The sequence below is a fragment of the Phocoena sinus genome, chromosome 15, assembly GCF_008692025.1.
Source record: "Phocoena sinus isolate mPhoSin1 chromosome 15, mPhoSin1.pri, whole genome shotgun sequence".
NCBI lineage: Eukaryota > Metazoa > Chordata > Mammalia > Artiodactyla > Phocoenidae > Phocoena > Phocoena sinus.
The window spans coordinates 84,323,412-84,342,233 of NC_045777.1; the positions used below are offsets into that span (position 1 = coordinate 84,323,412).

The window sequence follows — 18,822 nt, forward strand, 5'->3', positions numbered from 1 at the left end:
TATATTTTCAGATTCCTGAGCTGGAAGGCTGGCACCACACCCTGTACACCCTCCGGGAAAGGTGACTGTCATGATTAAGTCTAGATATGCCTACAAGTGCCCCTGGATGACAGGGAGAGGCCAGATTCCAGCCCCTGCACTTTGTCCTTTGCTCTCCGGTCATAAGGACCCTGGGAGTGGGCTAGGGCAGAACCAGGATGCTTAGCTTATCAGCTGATACATGAACACCTTTCTCCTCCTCCCTACAACCCCCCCACCCCCTCCCCCAAAACCAACCATGAGCAGGTACCACAGAGAGGCCACTGGCCCCCGGTTCTTCCCTGGAAACAAGAGCAGTTGTAACCACAGCCCAGCAACTCCGTGTTTTTTTTGTTTTTTTTGGCTGTGCTTACATGGCATGCAGGATCTTCCCAGACCAGTGATCGAACCCGTGCCCCCTGCCTTGGGAGAGCGGAGTCTTCACCACTAGACCACCAAGGAAGTCCAGCTCCGTGGTTGTTTTCGTTTTTTGTTTATTTAAATTAATTAATTAATTAATTTTTGGCTGTGTTGGGTCTTCGTTGCTGCACGTGGGCTTTCTCTAGCTGTGGCGAGCAGGGGCTGCTCTTCGTTGCGGTGTACGGACTTCTCATTGCGGTGGCTTCTCTTGCTGCGGAGCACGGGCTCTAGGCGCACAGGCTTCAGTAGCTGTGGCACGTGGGCTCAGTAGTTGTGGCTCGCGGGCTCCAGAGCGCAGGCTCAGTAGTTGTGGCGCACGGGCCTAGTTGCTCCACAGCATGTGGGATCTTCCCGGACCGGGGCTGGAACCCATGTCGCCTGCATTGGCAGGCGGATACTTTTTTATTTTTTAATAATTTTTAAAAAACATTTATTTCTTTCTTTATTTTTGACTGGGTTGGGTCATTGTTGCTGCACGTGGGCTTTCTCTAGTTGCAGCGAGCGGGGGCTACTCTTCATTGCGGTGCGCGGGCTTCTCATTGCGGTGGCTTCTCTTGTTGCGGAGCACAGGCTCTAGTCGCGCGGGCTCAGTAGTTGTGGCTCGTGGGCTCTAGAGTGCGGGCTCAGTAGTTGTGGCACACGAGCTTAGTTGCTCTGCAGCATGTGGGATCTTCCCAGACCAGGGCTCAAACCCGTGTCCCCTGCATTGGCAGGCGGATTCTTAACCACTGAGCCACCAGGGCAGCCCCAGCTGCATGTTTTTGGACCCCTCAACTTACACTCTGGTTTCGTCCTTCCAGCAGCCCCACACAGTTTTTACCCCCTTTTTTAAAAAAGTTAATTTATTTTTTGGCTGTGTTGGGTCTTCTCTGCTGTGCGCGGGCTTTGTCTAGTTGCGGCGAGCAGGGGCTACTCTTTGTTGCGGTGCGCGGGCTTCTCACTCGGTGGCTTCTCTTGTTGCAGAGCACAGACTTTAGGAGCGTGGGCTTCAGTAGTTGTGGCATAAGGGCTCAGTAGATGTGGCTCACAGGCTCTAGAGCACAGGCTCTGGAGTTGTGGTGCATTGGCTTAGCTGCTCCGCAGCATGTGGGATCTTCCCGGACCAGGGCTCCAACCCGTGTCCCCTGCATTGGCAGGCAGATTCTTAACCACTGTGACACCAGGGAAGTCCTCACCCCCATTTTACAGGTGAGAAAACCGAGGCCCTTTGCAAGTAAAGTGACTTGCCCAGAGTCACAGAGATGGCAGATATGCCCCCTCTTGCCATCTTTCCCTGGTTGTGTGTGACCTTGGGCATGTCCCCTCACTCCTCTGGGCTTCACCTGGATTTGGGGAAACATCAAGGCCCCTGCCTCGTGGGGCAGTTAATGGGGAGTGAGCAGGACAGGGCCTGCCTCCTAGAGGCTCATGAAGGGCATCTGGGCATGTAGCGACAGTCGGTCCCAGCTGGGGGCTCACCACCTCACCTCCTCCAGGTAAGCGTGGCCCTGCATGAACGTGAGTGAGCTGCATGCTCCCCATACCCCAGGCAGGTCCCCAACCTCGACTGTCAGCTTTGCTACCCACAACTTAAAACGTCATGATGAAAGCTGCCCTTCCTGCCTCTTGGGGTTGCCATGGGATAAAATCAAATCATAGAACATCAGAAAAATGAAAGAGTATCACACATAGGTTATTATTCTCATTACTATTATTATAATTATTTGTATAGCGCTAGTATTTCTAATACAAACTTCTCCTTGGCCAGGGACAGACAGAAATCTGAAATCTGAGGCTACAGAGTTTGTTTTGGAGCCTCCTGGGCCCTTTCATAATGTAGAGCCATCTGCTGAAACATCAGACATGGCCCTCCCCTCTCCCGCTCCCCCACCCTCTATAGCTCCCCATTACAATTGCGGACAAAGTCCCAGCTCCTGAGTTCATGCCAGTCCTCTGAGAACACACCCACCCCAGGCATCCTGGGCGCCAGCAAATCTCCAGACCTAGGAAGCACTTTCCCACCTCCTGGCTGAGTTCCAAGGCTACATTCTTGCTGTGTGGCCCTGCATCTTGCTTTCCTTCTCTGGGCCAAGGTTGAGGCTGACTAGGAGAGGAAGGGGTACCTGACAGCTTTGGGGGAGGGCAGCACAGAGGCCCTGCAGCTGTCGCCTGTTGCAGAGTTCTAGTTCCTTGTTTCCAGCCAGTTCATTGGTGAGTGTCATGGTACCCCCAGCGCTGGACCCCAGAGGCTGGCCCCGTAAACTTGCGTCTGCAGGGTGTCCAACTTCCAGGAGGGCCCGTTTCTTGCCCTTATGGGCTCCAGAACCCAAGCTTAACCCAGCTATTCGAGCCTAGCTCTGACCCTGCCTACCTCAGTCTCCCCACCTGTACAATGGGACCTGAATTCAAGGCCCAGTACATTCCTTCCAAGGGGTAAGGACTCACAGCCCCCACTGAGCTGTGCTAAGAGCGCTCCACGAACCCCATGCCCACCCCAGTCCTGCTCACCCAGTTGGGGTCTTTCTCAGATGGGGCCTCCATGTACTCTACTGAGTGTTGGCCAGAACAAAAATGGTGTTGAGTCCAGATCTCCCCATTAAGGTTTCTATGGACTCAATTTCCAAAGTTCCCAGCCACATCAGATATTTGCAGTTCTCCCAACATACCTTCTGTCGAGCCCCCTCTAAATTGTCTCCTTTGTGAACTCCTATTCATACTTCAAAGCCCAGCCAAAAAGACCCCTCCTGTGGAAAGCCTTGCTTGATACTTGGGCTGGGTTGCTCTTCCTCCAGTTCAGCTCCTCACACGTTCAGGATATCAAACAGTTGTTTTCCCTGGAGACTTCCGGAGAACAAGGCTCAAGTCTGACCTGTGAGTGATATCAGACACTGGGTGAGTCAGCTGCAGCCCAGAGACCTGAGGACTTCTTGTGACACCCAGCCTCCCATACACCCCTCCCGTCAACATCCGCTGGAAGGTGTGAGCCCTGAGCTGGCCAAACCCCTTCCTCCCCAGGCCTGTTCCTCATCAGCTTTGGCAGTCCTGGGACATCATTCCTGCTAGGGCTGTGCCCACACCCTCCTGGCACAGGGTGTTCACACCCTTGAGAGCCAGTACATCCATTCCTGCGACCTCTGTCCCTTCTGTAGAGAACTGGATCCATCCATCTTCCCTTCCTCCCTTCCTTTCTTCCATCTGAAGATAGACGCCCAAAGCTGGGGTTTCCCTGGTAGAGCAGTGGTTAAGAATCCAGCTGCCAATGCAGGGGACATGGGCTTGAGCCCTGGTCCAGGAAGATCCCACGTGCCGCGGAGCAACTATGCCCTTGCGCCACAACTACTGAGCCTGCGCTCTAGAGCCTGCGAGCCACAACTACTGAGCCTGTGTGCCGCAACTACTGAAGCCCACGCACCTAGAGCCCATGCGCCACAACAAGAGAAGCCCCCGCAGTGAGAAGCCCATGCACTGCAACGAAGAGTAGCCCCCGCTCACCGCAACTAGAGAATGCCCGCACGCAGCAATGGAGACCCAAAAAAAGAAAAAAAAAAGAAGCCCAAAACTGTACTGACTATACACCCTGAGATGGGGATCCCACAGTGATCAAAACAAATGTGGTCCCTGCCTTTGCAGCATGGAGGGAGAGAATAAACCTATGATCACACAGATACACCGAATAATCGGCTGTGACGAGCATGACAGAGAAGTGCAGGACCCAGGAGAACCCTGCCCTTGTCTAGGGATCCCCCTGGACCAGGTGATGTTTACACCGAGCCCTAAAGGATAAGCAGAACTTAAAGAAGCAGAAAGGATGTGTGTGGGAAGAAGGGTCCATTATAGACAGACAGAACAGCAAGTGCAAAGGCCCTGAGGCAGGCGGGAATTTGGTGCTCTAAGGGCTAGAGGCCAGCATGTCTGGAGTGTAGAGTGAGGCTGGCGGGAGCGGGGGGTGGGGGTGGGGGGGACGGGCAGCCACACTCCCAAACTAGCTGCCGTCTAGGCAAGTACGCACATTATCATCGTGCAGCTACTTGAATTGCCACAAACTGAACACTCACACGTACCCAGCACCCAGATCAAGAGACATGTGCAGGTCACTCCGTCACATCCTTTCCAGTCGGTCCTCCCCAAAGGGCACCGTTGGCCTGACTTCTGCACACAGATCATAGAGAATCTGTTCTTGCGTGTGAAGTGGGATCTCACTGTGGTTTGCATTTGCATCTCCCGGATGACCCGTGATGTCAACACTCTTTTTATCTTTCCTGGCGATGTGGAGATTTGGGTGGCCTCTTGTTTGAAATACCCCTTCGTGGGAATTCTCTGGTGGTCTAGCGGTTAGGACCCCGCACTTTCACTGCCGTGGCCTGGGTTCAATCCCTAGTCGGGGAACTGAGATCCCACAAGCCTTGTGGCATGGCTAAAAAAATATAAATAAATAAAATGCCCCTTCAGGTCTTTTTCTCATTCCCCTCCCTGCCTTTCCCCTCTCTTTCTTGCCCAAAGGCTATACCGGTACTCTCTGGTGGAAGAACAATCCAGAAGGAGATGAAGGCTCCCTCCTCCCCACAACCCACCCCTCTTGGGCCCTGCTCTGTGTGTGACAGGCCCGGAGACCAGGGAGAGGCACAGCGCTACACATGCGCACACATGTCCCCTGTTGGAGCCCCCGCCCTTCCTGCAGCCCCCCAGTAAGCCTGGGACGGACCAGGCGCGGTACATGGCCTTCGTGTCACAGAGACACAGTACGCCTGGCCCAAGTCGCCAGCAATGGCCACCCTGTACTGGCTCCGAGCAGGCCCAGCTCCAACGTGTCTGTTGGCTCACCTGTCCCCTCCCTACAGCTCTGCGATGTAGATGAGTGAGTTTGCCGAGGCTGCCAACACACAACCTGCTCAGCTCTGTCCCCAGAGCGGAGATTTCAGAGCTGGACACAGAACTTTCCACCCACTTCTGCAGTCCCCTGCCTACGTGTCTGGGAGCCAGGATGACCCAGCCTGGGCCCTGCCCTCCAGGGTCCCCCCACCCACAGAGAGGGAGCAACTAGGGGTAGACAGGAGGCCCCGAGCCAGGGCCTTTGAGGGACCTGGAGTCCTTCTGACTCAGGGAGGGATGAGGGACCAGGCCCTCATCCTCGTCAGGTGCACGTCAGCAGGGCTGCGTTTGGCCAGACCTGGACCACCAGGACGGTGTGTGCTTCCTGCCAGAAGGAGTAGGTCTTGCACGGCTTCTGGGCTGTCTCAGCAGGTCGGCTTTAGAGCCATCTTGGCCGAGCGGGATCCTGTACCCATCCTGGACAGACCAGCCTGGTACTCCTGGCAGAAAACTTAGCATCCTCCTCGCCATCCTGGCAGCATACAAAATGCGAAGCCCCAGCCCTCCAGGCCTGGGCTCTGGCTTGCCCCATGTGCTGTGTGATGCTGGGTGAGACTCTGCCCATCTCTGGGCCTTGGTTTCCCCTTTGGTAAGTAGGCCGGTGATGGTCACCTTCCAGGCTGTCTGTGACAAGCCCCTGAAAGGTCAGGAAGGCCCACTCAGATGGCACGATCCACACTCGGTCCTGCTGCCCCTGGTGGGCTCAGGGGTGCCGAGTCCCTTTCCGAGGACATCCAGGGGTGAGGGATAGAACTGAGTCCTACTTAACACAGAGCCTGAAAGTGGATCAGAAAAGGAAAGACCAAGGTCCCCAAAAGACGGGACGCTGAGCTGACCGTTCTGTGGGGCCTCGCGGCGGGAAGAGGGTGCTATGTTCTTTCCTGGGGTCCCCAGCTGCTCTGGGGCTCCCTTCGCTCTGGCTTAGCTAAGAGGGCACAGCATGCAGCCCCCTGGCCCTGTGCACAGTGGGTTTATCGCTGAGTCCTACCTGGGTCTGGACCAACGCCCCAGCCTGGCCACTACGTGTTCTGGGTCATAGGCGTGGGCACACGTGTCCTCAGGTGCACCTGTGTGCCCCCAGTGCTAGGGGTCTCAGCAGCCCGGATGACTCAGACAGCCCAAATTACTCACTGGGGACCTGGAAAGCGGAGGGAACAGGGTTCAGGACTGTGTCCCAGTGGACAGTGCAGGCCAAGGGGAGGGGCTGGTCCCCCGTCTCCCCGGCAGCTGGCACAGGGCTGGGCGTAGGGGAGACATCAGGAAGCTCAGGCCATGGGGCCGGCTCAGGTTCCTGGCCAGCCCAGCCGGAGGCTGAGATTTCTGGCCGAGGAGGGCCTGGTTACACGGCTGCGCGGCCCAGCCGATTGGGTTTCCACTTGGATGGGCCCCAGGCCCCAGGCTGGAGGAGCCAGCGCTAGCTGAGGAGGGCCCCACGGGGGGCCCCAGGTGCGCCCCACGGCCAAGCAGGGAGCCCCCTCTGCGCTGCCCACTGACCACCCTGAGCCTCGGTTTGCCCACCTGAGGACAGCAGTCCCCTGGAGGCTCAGGGACTCAGGGGGCCCCCTCGAGACTGGCTGTGGGCCTTTGCGCTGCTCCAGCCCAGACTCCTGGGTTCCGGTAATCAGTAATTGATTCTCCCTCTCACTGATCTCAGCTGGCTCCTCTGAGAAATGGGGAGATTCCTGCTTGGCCGGCAGGGGCGCGGTGAGCTTTCTGTGTGCGCAGGCGGGTCTGGCTCTGCTTCGGCGGGCCCTTGGGGACTCTGCCTTCCCTGTCCTGTCGCGGATGCCGCTGAGGATGCGGGCTTCGCCCTGAGGTAGGTGAGCCTGAGGCTCCTGAGTCACCTCGGCCCCACCCACCCGCCTGCACTTTCCCAGCACCTCCCTTCCCCCTTCCTGTTCCCCTTTCACTTCCTCCGGCCCCTCCAGCTGGGGAGCTGTACCACTGCTCCCCCAGCTCCTAGGGCATTTCGGAGCCCCTGGCCCAGCCAGGAAGGGAGCCGGAACAAGGCCACCCAGCCAGGAAGGGGCTGAGCCCCCACCAGTGGCCCCAGGCGCCTGGGATGGGAGAGCCCACGTCACTGACTGCTTCTGGTCCCCCTGGGGCCAGACGCCCCCCTGCCCCTTTTCACAGCCCGGGGACAGAGGCCTGAGGCGCAGGGTCCCCGTGGCCTCCTGTCTGTGCCATTCCCATGGGCATGTTTGCCAACACTCTGGGGCGTCAGGCCCAGGAGCTCCAGAACCCTGCTTGGCCTGAACTTGAAATTGCTGCTGACCCCACCCCACGTGGTCCAACCTGTCCCCCAGCTTCTCAGGCCTCTGTCTGGGGAACCAGAGGAACCTGGCATCTGAGGGATGTCTTGGTTGCCAGATGACTCGGAGCAGGTCACCACCCACTCCCGGTGGGCTGAGGTGGGCCCAGGTGAGAAGTGGACCTCAAAGGCCTCCTGGGACCACAACTGGGGCAGGGGGCATGAGGCCAGATGCCCCCAGTCTGTCTGGACGGCTGTCACCCCAAGGGGCCTCTGCCTCTCAGCACTCAGGGTCTGCCTGGGTCACCTCGGTTCTCATCTGGAGAATGGAGACAACTAGCCCTCCCAGCTGAAGGCTCCAGGGACCAGCAGAAGGGCTCAGCTGGGTGTGTGTAGTGGGGGAAGCCCAGGGAAACTTACGTCTATTTCTGAAAAACTCAATCAAATAAGCAAGGCTGGGAACTCCCCAGGAGGGTGGCGTTTCTCTGGGTGCCCTGGGGGACAGGAAGAGAGAGGGTAGTTTTTAAGGATTTTTAAAAACACTCCCAAGAAGTGTTGGAAGTTCCCAGTTTCTCCGGGGCAGGGATCCCCCTCGGGCGGATAGCTCTGTCAGGGAGGACAGGAGGCCCAGGGCAGGCTGAGGGGCTGGAGGCTGCCCAGTGACAGCCCTGGGAGAGACTCTGGCTAGAGGCCAGGCCAGGATGGGAACCAAGGCCCTGGCTGACGCCCAGGAGAGCACACAGGGCCCAGCCCATCCTTCCCTCCGGGGCCCCCTTCAGCTGGCTGGGCACCTCCTCAGAGGGCCTTCCCTGACTCCCTCCTTCCCGAGAAAATCCGCTGCTTTCCTTCTTGGGCATCAGCACTTGTTCTCTTTGGCTCTCTCGTTTGAGGTCTGTCTCAGGGATCACACCTGCTTTATTCCGTGTGTTGTCTGGTGCTCTTCTTCTCTGGAAGCACGTCTGGCTGGTCGGTGCTGGTGTGTGGAATGCAGGAGCAGTGTGATCCAGGATGTTGAGCTCCTGCCTGTGCTCTTGCTGTGTAATCCTGACTGGGTCAGTTCCCCTCTCTGCGCAGGAAAGCTTACTGTTGTTATGGTAGAGGAGGGAGGAAGTCATAGCCGACTTCCTGGAGGCGGCAGCCCAGAGCTGACCCTGGAGGCAAAGGCACCCCAAGCCCAGTCCCTCCCAGGACCTTAGGAATCCAGAAGTCCAGAATTGCCTCTTGAGACCATCCTGGGAGCAGGGGACGAGGGCAGGGGAAAGAGGTGGTGACAGCGTACAGGCCTGGGGCTCAGGACCCCCTGTTGTGTAACCAAGGGCCAGTGGCTGTCTTCTCTGGGCCTCAGGAGATAAGCACTGAGGACAGAGGTGGGACCCAAGAATTTAGACTTTGGAACAGCCTTTGGTCCCAGTCCCTGAGGACACTGCAGGGGACACTGCAGAGGCAGTGAGAGGCCTCCAGGCCCTACACCTGGAATCCCTCACACCGGACTCCAAGCCCTCTTCCAGCCTGGCCTCAGTTTCCTCATCTGTAGCAAGAGGTGTATTTGCTAGAATGCCGCCCATCAGTTGCTCCTCACTGAGGACCCACAGTGCGCAGGGGCTCTGCCCTCCTGGAGCCAACAGTCTAAGGTCTTCCTAAGGTCTCCCCTTCTCTGTCCTGCCTCAGTTTCTTCCTCTGAAAAATGGAGCTTGGTTTCCCCGTGGGTCAGGGCAGCAGTGGGGCCCGAACACCCAGAGCAAGGCGGCCGGGTGGCCAGTTCTGGAGGAAGGCGGGGAGTGGTCCTTTGCTATGGGCTGTAAAGGTCGCCTGGCCTGGAGGCCTCTCAGGGAGGGGAACCGCATGAGGAAAAAAAAAAGCACCAGAAAGGCAAGTGAAGTCCCCATTGGCTGAGCCGGCTAAGGGCCCCGGGGGCTGTGTGCCTGCCCCAGTGACAGCTCTGAAAACTCCCTGCAACGGCAAAGAACCTGTTCACTTCCTCTCCGGAGGTCTCCTCCCTCTTCCTCTGTCCCCTCCACTTCCTCTTTTCCTCCTCTGGCCGCTGTCTCTCTTCAGCTCCTTCTCTCCCGCTAGGCCTGCGGCCCCCACCCCCCACCCCTCCACCTTCCCAGGGTCCTTTCTCAGGGCCTAGGACGCCCAAGCGGTCACTTATTCATTCAACAGATCAGAGCCCTGGGGAGGGCATGGTGGGTGGAGGTGGATGGGCCAGAGACCCGAAAGGGCTCAGAGTCTGGTCGGGGAAGCCCTGTTATAAGTGCCGGCCCTGTGCAGTGGTCTTTGGGGGGAGGGGGGGTATGCTGCAGATGCCAAAGGGCTCCCTCAAGTAGGGGCCTTCTGGGATGGGCCTTGAAGGATGCATAGGAGACTCCCAGCTGCCGCAGACAGAGGGCCGGGAGTAGTGCAGCCTGAGCTCGGTGCTTCTACCCCTTGGCCAGCCCCTGGTTGAGAAGCAGCGAGGTGGCAGCACAGGTCCTGCTTGGGGACCAGCCTTGCTCTCCATCCCATGTAGCTGCCCGGAGCCACCAGAGTCTCCCACGCCTTGGTCTGCAGCCCTGGTCCCAATCTGTCCGGCACCCACCAGGCTCAGTGAACAGCCCGGAGCAGCCCTCATCAGCCGGCAGCAAAGAGGGTCACCCCCCACCCCCCAACCCCCCACCACAGCTCCTGAATCACAGGGTTGGCAGGTCCCAGGGTGGCTGGCTGGACGCCCGTGAATGAGACACACAAGGCCAGGGACAGGGCAGTCCGGCCCCTGGGAAGCAGGGAGTGGACGGGCTGGGAACATTTGCCCAGGCCCGGGGCGGGGCTGGGGGAGCCACCGAGAGCAGATCCCTGGGAATTCCGCTGGCAGGTGGCTCTGAGCCCGTGGGCTCTGCTGTGCGCTGGGAGACGGTCACCCTTTCTACCTGTTTGTGGCCTCTGCAGCCTTCAAAGAGCCCTGCCAGCACTAGCCTCCTGCAGTGGGCTGGACCACGCTGCCTCTGCCCTGGCCAGATTCCACCTCCATATATGGACGAATCTTTTGCTGGTTTCAACACACGCTCAGTGAGCACCTACTATGTGTAGCAAAGACCTGGGCAGACCTGGGGTGCCTGGACACAGACCACGGGCAACAGGCCAGGGCCCCTACCCGGACCACCCTTCCCGTTTTCCCTTGTGTGAAAATTCAGCTCGTCACCACCTCTGAGAAGATGGATGCGTGCTCCTCCAGGTTGGGCCAGATTCCCCTCTGGGGGTTCCATGGCCTCCGGGTTTCCTTTTACCACACAGTGACTACTGTCGGCCACCCTCTGGGTGGCAGGCTCTCCCTGCCGGCCTGACACTTCTCAGAGCAGGGAACCACCCAGAACACTGTGGGGCACCCAGGTCTGCCCCAGGGTTTGGTGGAGAGACCCAGGGCAGGAGCAGGTGCAGTGGGAGGGTTTCCTCTGAGGGCAGCTGGCCTTCAGCTACTGTCACTGCCGCTCCACCCCTCACCCTCACTCCTCTCTGGCACATTATGTGTCCTTCCCCAGTCCTTGGTGGCCTCCAGATGGTCCAGGAGGGCAGTTCAGCTGTGGGCTGCACATGACAGACAGACGATGGACGCTGGGGCCCAGGCCCCAGAGCTGTGACAAATGGCCCTGCCTGCCTGCGCCCAGCAGTGGTTGGCAGCTGCCCGGGTTGCCGGCTATCAGCCCAGGCTTGGCCTTGGCTGGGTGTGACCAGGCAGCTCCGAGGCAGCCCAGCTCCATGGGAACAGTTTCTCTGCTCTACAGAGCCCACCACTCCCCAGGTCTGCAGCAGGGGATGTTTGGAGCCCTTCTCACAGGGAACTTCTAGCCGCTGGCCCCTGGGGGGGGTGGGGGGGCTGCCCTGTCCCTGGGGACTGTGGTCTTGAAGCCCCTGTTAAATGGCCACCAGCCCCCCTGACTCCCCCATGAAACACCATAGGCCTCAGTCCCAGGTCTCTTGAGTAGTAATGTGCCCCCATAGCAAACGGAGACCCCCACTCAGCAAGCTCGGCACCCCCAGTCAGAGGCCCCCTGTAATCCAGGCTTTCTGGGCAGTGGAGCTAATGTGGACAAGGGGGATGACTCGCTGCCCACCCCTCTCTCCCCAATTGTTCCTTAAGTATGCGCCCACAGCAACCAGGCACCCTCGCATCTGTGCTGACCCTTGCCCACCGGGTCGCTCACTGCTCTGGGGCATCCACACCCGGAGGGTCCCGGGGTGGGGGGACCCGGAGAGACAGGCAGGCCGGGTGCAGGCCTGGCCACGCGGGGCCAGACCGGGCACTGCTCAGCTGGGCGGCGGCCCGGGGCTCGCACCCTACGACCCGCGGGCCCAGCACCCAAAGCCAAAACTCTCTCTCTCCCTCCTCTTCCTCAATCTCGCTCTCGCTCTCCACCAGTCCATCTCTCTCTCTCTTTTTTTTTTTTTTGCAAAAGGAGGGGAGAGGGGGTAAAAAAATGCTGCACTGTGCGGCGAGGCCGGTGAGTGAGCGGCGCGGGGCCAATCAGCGCTGGCCGTTTCGAAAGTTGCCTTTTATGGCTCGAGCGGCCGCGGCGGCGCCCTATAAAACCCGGCGGCGCGACGCGCAGCCACAGTCGAGACCGCGTCCACTCCGCCACCACAGGCCCCTCGCCCTCGCCGCTCCGCCTTCGCCGCCGGTCTACACCGCTACCAGGTAGGGCCCCGTGCCGGCCGGGCCGCTAATGCTCTGGGCCCGCGCCTCCTCCGGGCAGGCAGCGCGCGATCCCGGCCCCGTGGACGGCCTCTCGGCTGCGGGGAGTGGACTCATGCGCTCCTCGCTCGGGGCCGGAGCTGCGCTCGCGGCGCGCTCCCAGAATGTTTCCGTTGGGACCGCGCGTCTTTGTCCGAGCGGGCGGCTCGCTCCGCCGGCGGGACGGCGGGGCAGCGGGGCAGCGGGGCAGCGAGGTGGCGAGGCGGCGAGGCGCGAGGGTGGGTGGGCGCGGCGGGGCAGTAGGGCCGGGTGGGGGCTGGGGACACCAGTGCGCGTGCGTGTGCGCGTTAGGCTCGGGAAGCGAGGGCGGGGCGGCCGGCCGGAAGGGGTGGGGTCGCCGCGGCGCGAGAGCGCCTGCGCGCACTTCCTTGCGCCGCCGGCTCCCGCGGGTGTGGCTGCTGAGCGTTCGCCGGGTGGTGCTTTTTGGGCGGGGCGGGGCCGGCGCCCGGTGTAGGGGGGCGGAGGCCTGGCTTCCTGCCGCGAGCCGCGGGGCCGCCTCCAACCCGCGTTTGCCTTTTATGGTAATAACGCGGCCGGCCGGCTTTCTTTGTCCCCAATCTGGGCGCGCGCCGGCGCCCCCTGGCGGCTCGAAGGCGCGGTGCGCCGGAAGTGGGTAGGGCGGGGGCGGCCGCACGGCTCATGGTCCTGTTCTCCCCGCAGTTTGCCATGGATGACGATATTGCTGCGCTCGTGGTCGACAACGGCTCCGGCATGTGCAAGGCCGGCTTCGCGGGTGACGATGCTCCCCGGGCCGTCTTCCCTTCCATCGTGGGGCGCCCCCGGCACCAGGTAAGGCGCCCGCCTCGGGTCTGACTTGGTGGGTGGGGCTCCCCTCTCGGGAGCAGGGGGAGGCCTTCGGTTTTCTGGGTGAGGGTCGGTGGGGCAGTGCCTGAGCTGAAGGCGCCTTGCTCCTCCCTCCGCAGGGCGTGATGGTGGGCATGGGGCAGAAGGACTCCTATGTGGGCGACGAGGCCCAGAGCAAGAGAGGCATCCTGACCCTCAAGTACCCCATCGAGCACGGCATCGTCACCAACTGGGACGACATGGAGAAGATCTGGCACCACACCTTCTACAACGAGCTGCGTGTGGCCCCCGAGGAGCACCCCGTTCTGCTGACCGAGGCCCCTCTGAACCCCAAGGCCAACCGTGAGAAGATGACCCAGGTCAGTGGCCCGCCGGCCTCGCCTGGGCGCCACCCCCGCACCCCGTTTCTTGCCCTTCTTTGTCACGCCCTTTCTCACTTGTTCTTTCTTCTGCCATTTTCCTAGGACTTTCTTCTCTGACCTGAGTCTCCTTTGGAACTCTGCAGGTTCTATTTGCTTTTTCCCAGATGGAATCTTTTTCTCGTGTTTGCTTTTCTGACTAGGTGTTGAAAGCATAAAGTGCTGTGGGTGTAGGTACTAACACTGGCTCGTGTGACAAAGCTGACGAGGCCGCTGTAAAGTGGTCTTGGAGTGTGTATTCAGTAGGTGCACAATAGGTCTGAAGTGAATCCCCGTCCTGGGAGCCCCAGCACACTTAGTCATGTTCCTTGCACTCTTTGCATGTTCCCAGTCTGGCCTCACTGCTCCCGGTGGCTTCCCAAGTGTGACATGGTCCGTCTCTCCGTGCAGATCATGTTCGAGACCTTCAACACCCCAGCCATGTACGTGGCCATCCAGGCTGTGCTGTCCTTGTACGCCTCTGGCCGCACCACTGGCATCGTGATGGACTCCGGTGATGGGGTCACCCACACGGTGCCTATCTACGAGGGGTACGCCCTCCCCCATGCCATCCTGCGTCTGGACCTGGCTGGCCGGGACCTGACGGACTACCTCATGAAGATCCTCACGGAGCGTGGCTACAGCTTCACCACCACGGCCGAGCGGGAAATCGTACGTGACATCAAGGAGAAGCTCTGCTACGTCGCCCTGGACTTCGAGCAGGAGATGGCCACCGCGGCCTCCAGCTCCTCCCTGGAGAAGAGCTACGAGCTGCCCGATGGTCAGGTCATCACCATTGGCAACGAGCGGTTCCGCTGCCCTGAGGCTCTCTTCCAGCCTTCCTTCCTGGGTGAGTCAGGAGGTCTCATGCCCGCCCCGCACGAGGGTCACTCTGGCCACACTGGAAGTTAAGTCTGGCTTCTCTTTCTCCTCAGGCATGGAATCTTGTGGCATCCACGAAACTACCTTCAATTCCATCATGAAGTGTGACGTCGACATCCGCAAGGACCTCTATGCCAACACGGTGCTGTCTGGCGGGACCACCATGTACCCAGGCATCGCCGACAGGATGCAGAAGGAGATCACCGCCCTGGCTCCCAGCACGATGAAGATCAAGGTGAGTGCCTGGCCTGAGCCGGCCTGGGCACTTGGGGGGTGAGATGTGGCTTTGGTGCAGGTGAGCGTGGTGGTCGTCAAGGCCAGCTGCCTTGCTGTAGGCCCCTGGTATATACCAGGGCTGGGACCGCCAGAGCCCTTACTGTGCCTTTCTCTCCCCAGATCATCGCTCCCCCTGAGCGCAAGTACTCCGTGTGGATCGGCGGCTCCATCCTGGCCTCGCTGTCCACCTTCCAGCAGATGTGGATCAGCAAGCAGGAGTACGACGAGTCTGGCCCCTCCATCGTCCACCGCAAGTGCTTCTAGGCGGACTCTTAGTTGCGTCACACCCTTTTCTCGACAAAACCTAACTTGTGCAGAAAACGAGATGAGATTGGCATGGCTTTATTTGGTTTTTTGTTTTTTTTTTTTGGTCTTTTTTGATTTTTTTTTTTTTTTTTTTTGCGCTTGACTCAGGATTTAAAAACTGGAACGGTGAAGGTGACAGCAGTCGGTTGGATGGAGCATCCCGAGTTCTACAATGTGGCCGAGGACTTTGATTGTACATTGTTTTTTTTTTTTGTTTTTTTTTTTAAATAGTCATTCCAAATATCATGAGATGCATCGTTACAGGAAGTCCCTTGCCTTCCCAAAAGCCGCCCCACTTCTCCCTTAGGAGAAGGGCCAGTCCTCGCCCGAGTCCACATAGGGGAGGGTGATAGCATTGCTTTTGTGTAAATTATGTACTCCAAATTTTTTTTTTAATCTTTGCCTTAATACTTGTTCTTTTTGTTTGTTTTATTTTGAATGGTCAGCCATCGTGGCCCCCCTTTTTGTCCCCCATCTTGAGATGTGTGAAGGCTTTTGGTCCCCCTGGGAGCGGGTTGAGGTGCGGAGGTAGCCAGGGCTTACCTGTACACTGACTTGAGACCAGTTCAATAAAGTGCACACCTTATACACGTGGCTTGTGGCTGGCGTTGGATGTTGGGGAGAAGGCTGGGTCGCTGGGGGTGCTTTGAGGTGCCTCTCACCCTGAAGGGTCTGGGATTGGGTTATGTGGGAGGAATTAGGGATTCTGGCCTGTAATCCTGTTTAAGTGAATTCCCCGCCTGGCCCTTGTTCCCCTCGATTTCTCGCTGGGTTCTGAGGTCCAGATGCTGGGAGAGTGGGGAGCTAGGGAGGTGTGGTCCCTGTACCCACCTCGTAGAACTGGGTGGGGACCTTCGTCTCTGTGGGTGCCGCTTCCTCACTGTTCTCTTGGGATAGTGGGGTCTCCCAGACCACAGGCTTTGTCCTTGCCTTCCCTTCAGTACCTGCGGAGAACCAGGGGCTCTGAGGTTGAGGGCGGGGCCTCAAATTTAACACCTGCCCACTCACCTGGAGTGACCCCCATGGAAGGGACAGCGCCACCCATCCGAGGCCTGTGGGCGAGGGGATGCGGGTCGGCAGAGATGGCCTTAGTTGGTTCTGGCGGGGGAAGGGGGGGGTTATGGCTTGAGGCCTGCATCCTTCTGACCCGGAGGGTAGACGTCATCCTTTATTCTTGGTGCCCAGTTTCAAGTGCAGATCTGGCCCAGGGGGAAGCAGCCTGGGGGTTGTGGTCAGTTTGGGACTCTTCTCCCAAGCCTGGCTGGCCTCCACTCTGCTAGAAGCTGTGGTTGACATGGAGGGAAAGTGGGTGAGGCCTCTCCCACACTGCCAGAGGGAGTGAGATACGGAAACTGGCCCCCAAGTCAGTCCAGATTTGAGGCCTTGGGGGACCCTCTCCCCTCCATGAACCTGGGGCTTCCCCAGGGCTCCGCTGGGGACGGTGGGAGCTGTGGCCTGTGAGGATGGGGCGACCCACTGCCTCCCATCTTAGGGACAGTGCAGACCCTCGGGCACCTTTTGCGCAGCACCTTGGGGGTGTGTGGTGGGAAGAGGGCTGTTCGACCTCCTGGTGGCTTCAAAAACCAAAGGGGAGCCCACGGTCCCTGGGCTAACCTGGGCAGATTTTCCTAGGTCAGTACATGACACAGCATGGTGGGTGCAGAATGTGATATCTGGAAGGTGTTCTGTTCCCCAGGGCGTTGCCCTCTATCACCGGGCCCAGAGGAAGAGCACTGAGGATCCTTCGCCCTGATCCTGTGCAGTCTTAGAGGCCTGCGAACCAGGAAGGGAAGTCCCTCCTGGGTCAGTTGCAGCTCTTTTGATCTAATACAGGGATGGTGGTCAGCCCTGGGCTCTGGGAGCTGAGAGCAAGTTTCCACCGATAAGAGTAGAGTACCTACTCTGTGCTGATGTCTTGGACACAGAGCCTACCCTGGAGGAGCTGTCAGCCTGGAAACTCCCCTCTCTCCCTCCCTCCCTCCCTCCCTTTCTCTCTTCCCCGCTTCCTCCCTCACGCTATTTGTGCTAGGCATTGTGCCACGCTATGGGATGCAGTGGAGAAGAAACCAGGTGTGTTTCCCGCCCTCACAAGGTGCCCAGCTTACTGGGCAAGACAGAATAAATAGGAATGTACAAGTACCAGTGGTGATAATGAGAAGAAAGAGTAGCAGCTGCGTGTGGTAAAGAACATAGGGTCGGTCTGGGAAGATGGAGACATTCATCATGTTGATGCGTGATGGTGTCACGGGTGTAGATATACATCAAAGCTCATCAAAGTACCTCAGTGAAGCTGAAAAAAACCTAAGAAATACAGGTTAAAAAAAAAGGAAAAAAGCAATCATCATTTTGCCTTTTTCCAATAAATAAGGTAATAAAGGACCATAACCCTGGCTGATGGGGGGATGGGGGGATCCGCGGCTCTTGATCAGGAGGCTTTTTCAGACGGCTTCCTGTGGGAGGGGTGCGGGAGCTGGCCACACGACAGTCCAGTCGCTTGGGCAGGTGGAAGTGTGGGTGTGCATGTCTCAGGCAGAGGCCCTGATCGACTGAGGACAGAGGCCCGGGGATGAATGGGAGGGTGGATGGGGCTATGTGTCTTTTCTATGTGGCCCTGGGAAGTCGCGTTACTGTCCACATGCCCATCTGAGAAATGGGAATGTCAGTAACAGCTGGAGGGTGCTGTGAGCAGGTGCTCCCTCAGTCTTTTCCTTTGAAAGGAGACACACACTTGACCCTTCAGGTGCTGCTGCCTTCCTCGCGGCGCCACAGCTGGGCTGATCATCTGGGCTAAGCCAGAGGGTGCTGCATTACCTGCCGCCTTCCTCTCAGCACCCATCTTACAGATTAGGAAACTGAGGCTCAGGGAGGACAGGTGCGCTGGCCCCAGGTTACCCATCTTACAAGTGAGGAAGCTGGAATTTGACCCTAATACCTGTGAAGCCCAACAGGGCAACGGGCCAGAAAAGGCAAGGTTCAGCCCAACACAACCGTCCTCTTGTTTTACAGAACTTCGGCTTCTCCACTCTGACCCTCGAGCTACCTCAGCCCTGGGCCAGGAGGCTCCTTGCTTTCTCAAGTGGCTGGCTCCCCCGTGAGGCCGCTCTGACCGCCTGAGGTTCACCTTCTTAAGCCTCTGGAACCGTCTCTCGCTGGAATGTCGCTCCTCTGTGAAGCACCTCCTGCCTGGATGGAACTGCACCCTAACAGGTGCCCTGAGGGGAGGGGAGTCTTGGTAAGTGCGGGGGCTCAGAACCCTGCGTCGTTCCCTTCGTCCTGACGTGTATTCCTGGATCCCAGCAGTGAGGACACAGGGAGGATACACGGATGCTCGTGGTGGCACTGTTGCAGGCCGGTCATCTTCTTTGGGGGGACCTGGGGCTGTGAGGCAGCTCTGAGGGGCCAGTGGCAGGATTGGAACTCACCCTCTAGCCTGGAATCACCCAAGGGACTCGGGAGCTGGGATCATTCAGGGCCACGGTTGGCGCCTTCATTCACGCATTCACCTTATTCACCATTCAACTTACATTTCAAGCGGCCACGCAGTTCTAGAGGGAGGGGGTTCAGCAGTAGTATTGCGACATTGTCCCTGCCCTCATAGGGCTGCCAGTCTTTTTTTTTTTTTCTTTTCCCACTGCATCACACGGCTTGTGGGATTTTAGTTCTCCAACTAGGATCCAATCTGGGCCCTCGGCAGTAAAAGCGCGGAGCCCTAACCACTGGACGGCCAGGGGCTTCCCAGGGCTTCCCCTCTTGCTGCACTGTCCCCTAGGGGGCCATGAGCCACACGTGGCTATTTATATTTATATTAATTACAATTAAGAATTTGGTTCTTCAGTTGCACAAGTCACATTTCAAGTGCCCATTGGACAGCACAGGTATGGAACATTCTCAAC

At 58.7% G+C, this 18,822-nt stretch overlaps 1 protein-coding gene and 1 long non-coding RNA gene across 7 annotated transcripts; one reads left to right on the forward strand and one right to left on the reverse strand.

The window, feature by feature from the left end:
* Nucleotides 1–2,121: 2,121 nt before the first annotated feature.
* Nucleotides 2,122–5,691, reverse strand: LOC116739536. Its single transcript, XR_004345615.1, has 2 exons — nucleotides 4,479–5,691; nucleotides 2,122–3,286 (listed from the first exon to the last, which is right to left on the reverse strand). It is a non-coding gene; the product is annotated as an uncharacterized LOC116739536 (long non-coding RNA).
* Nucleotides 5,692–12,074: 6,383 nt separating this feature from the next.
* Nucleotides 12,075–15,523, forward strand: ACTB (actin beta). 6 transcript variants are annotated; one of them, XM_032603887.1, is made up of 7 exons: nucleotides 12,075–12,206; nucleotides 12,924–13,052; nucleotides 13,187–13,426; nucleotides 13,877–14,315; nucleotides 14,401–14,582; nucleotides 14,744–14,934; nucleotides 15,038–15,523. In XM_032603887.1, the coding sequence occupies exons 2-6, from the start codon at nucleotides 12,930–12,932 to the stop codon at nucleotides 14,885–14,887; spliced, it is 1,128 nt and encodes a 375-aa protein (XP_032459778.1). In that variant the 5' UTR covers nucleotides 12,075–12,206; nucleotides 12,924–12,929; the 3' UTR covers nucleotides 14,888–14,934; nucleotides 15,038–15,523. The 6 variants fall into 6 exon arrangements, with proteins under 6 accessions (XP_032459778.1, XP_032459779.1, XP_032459780.1 ...); XM_032603888.1 differs by having other exon boundaries at nucleotides 14,744–14,841; XM_032603889.1 differs by lacking the exon at nucleotides 14,744–14,934 and having other exon boundaries at nucleotides 14,401–14,586; nucleotides 15,072–15,523.
* Nucleotides 15,524–18,822: the final 3,299 nt, after the last annotated feature.

What these genes read in the sequence shown, in the direction of transcription:
- ACTB (XM_032603885.1), top strand. Translation starts at nt 12,368, where the DNA reads ATGTTTCCGTTGGGACCGCGCGTCTTTGTCCGAGCGGGCGGCTCGCTC. An exon ending in CGGGGCAGCGGGGCAGCGAG is followed by an intron (nt 12,458 to 12,923) that starts GTGGCGAGGCGG and finishes TTCTCCCCGCAG; the next exon opens with TTTGCCATGGATGACGATAT. An exon ending in CCAGCACGATGAAGATCAAG is followed by an intron (nt 14,583 to 14,743) that starts GTGAGTGCCTGG and finishes TTCTCTCCCCAG; the next exon opens with ATCATCGCTCCCCCTGAGCG.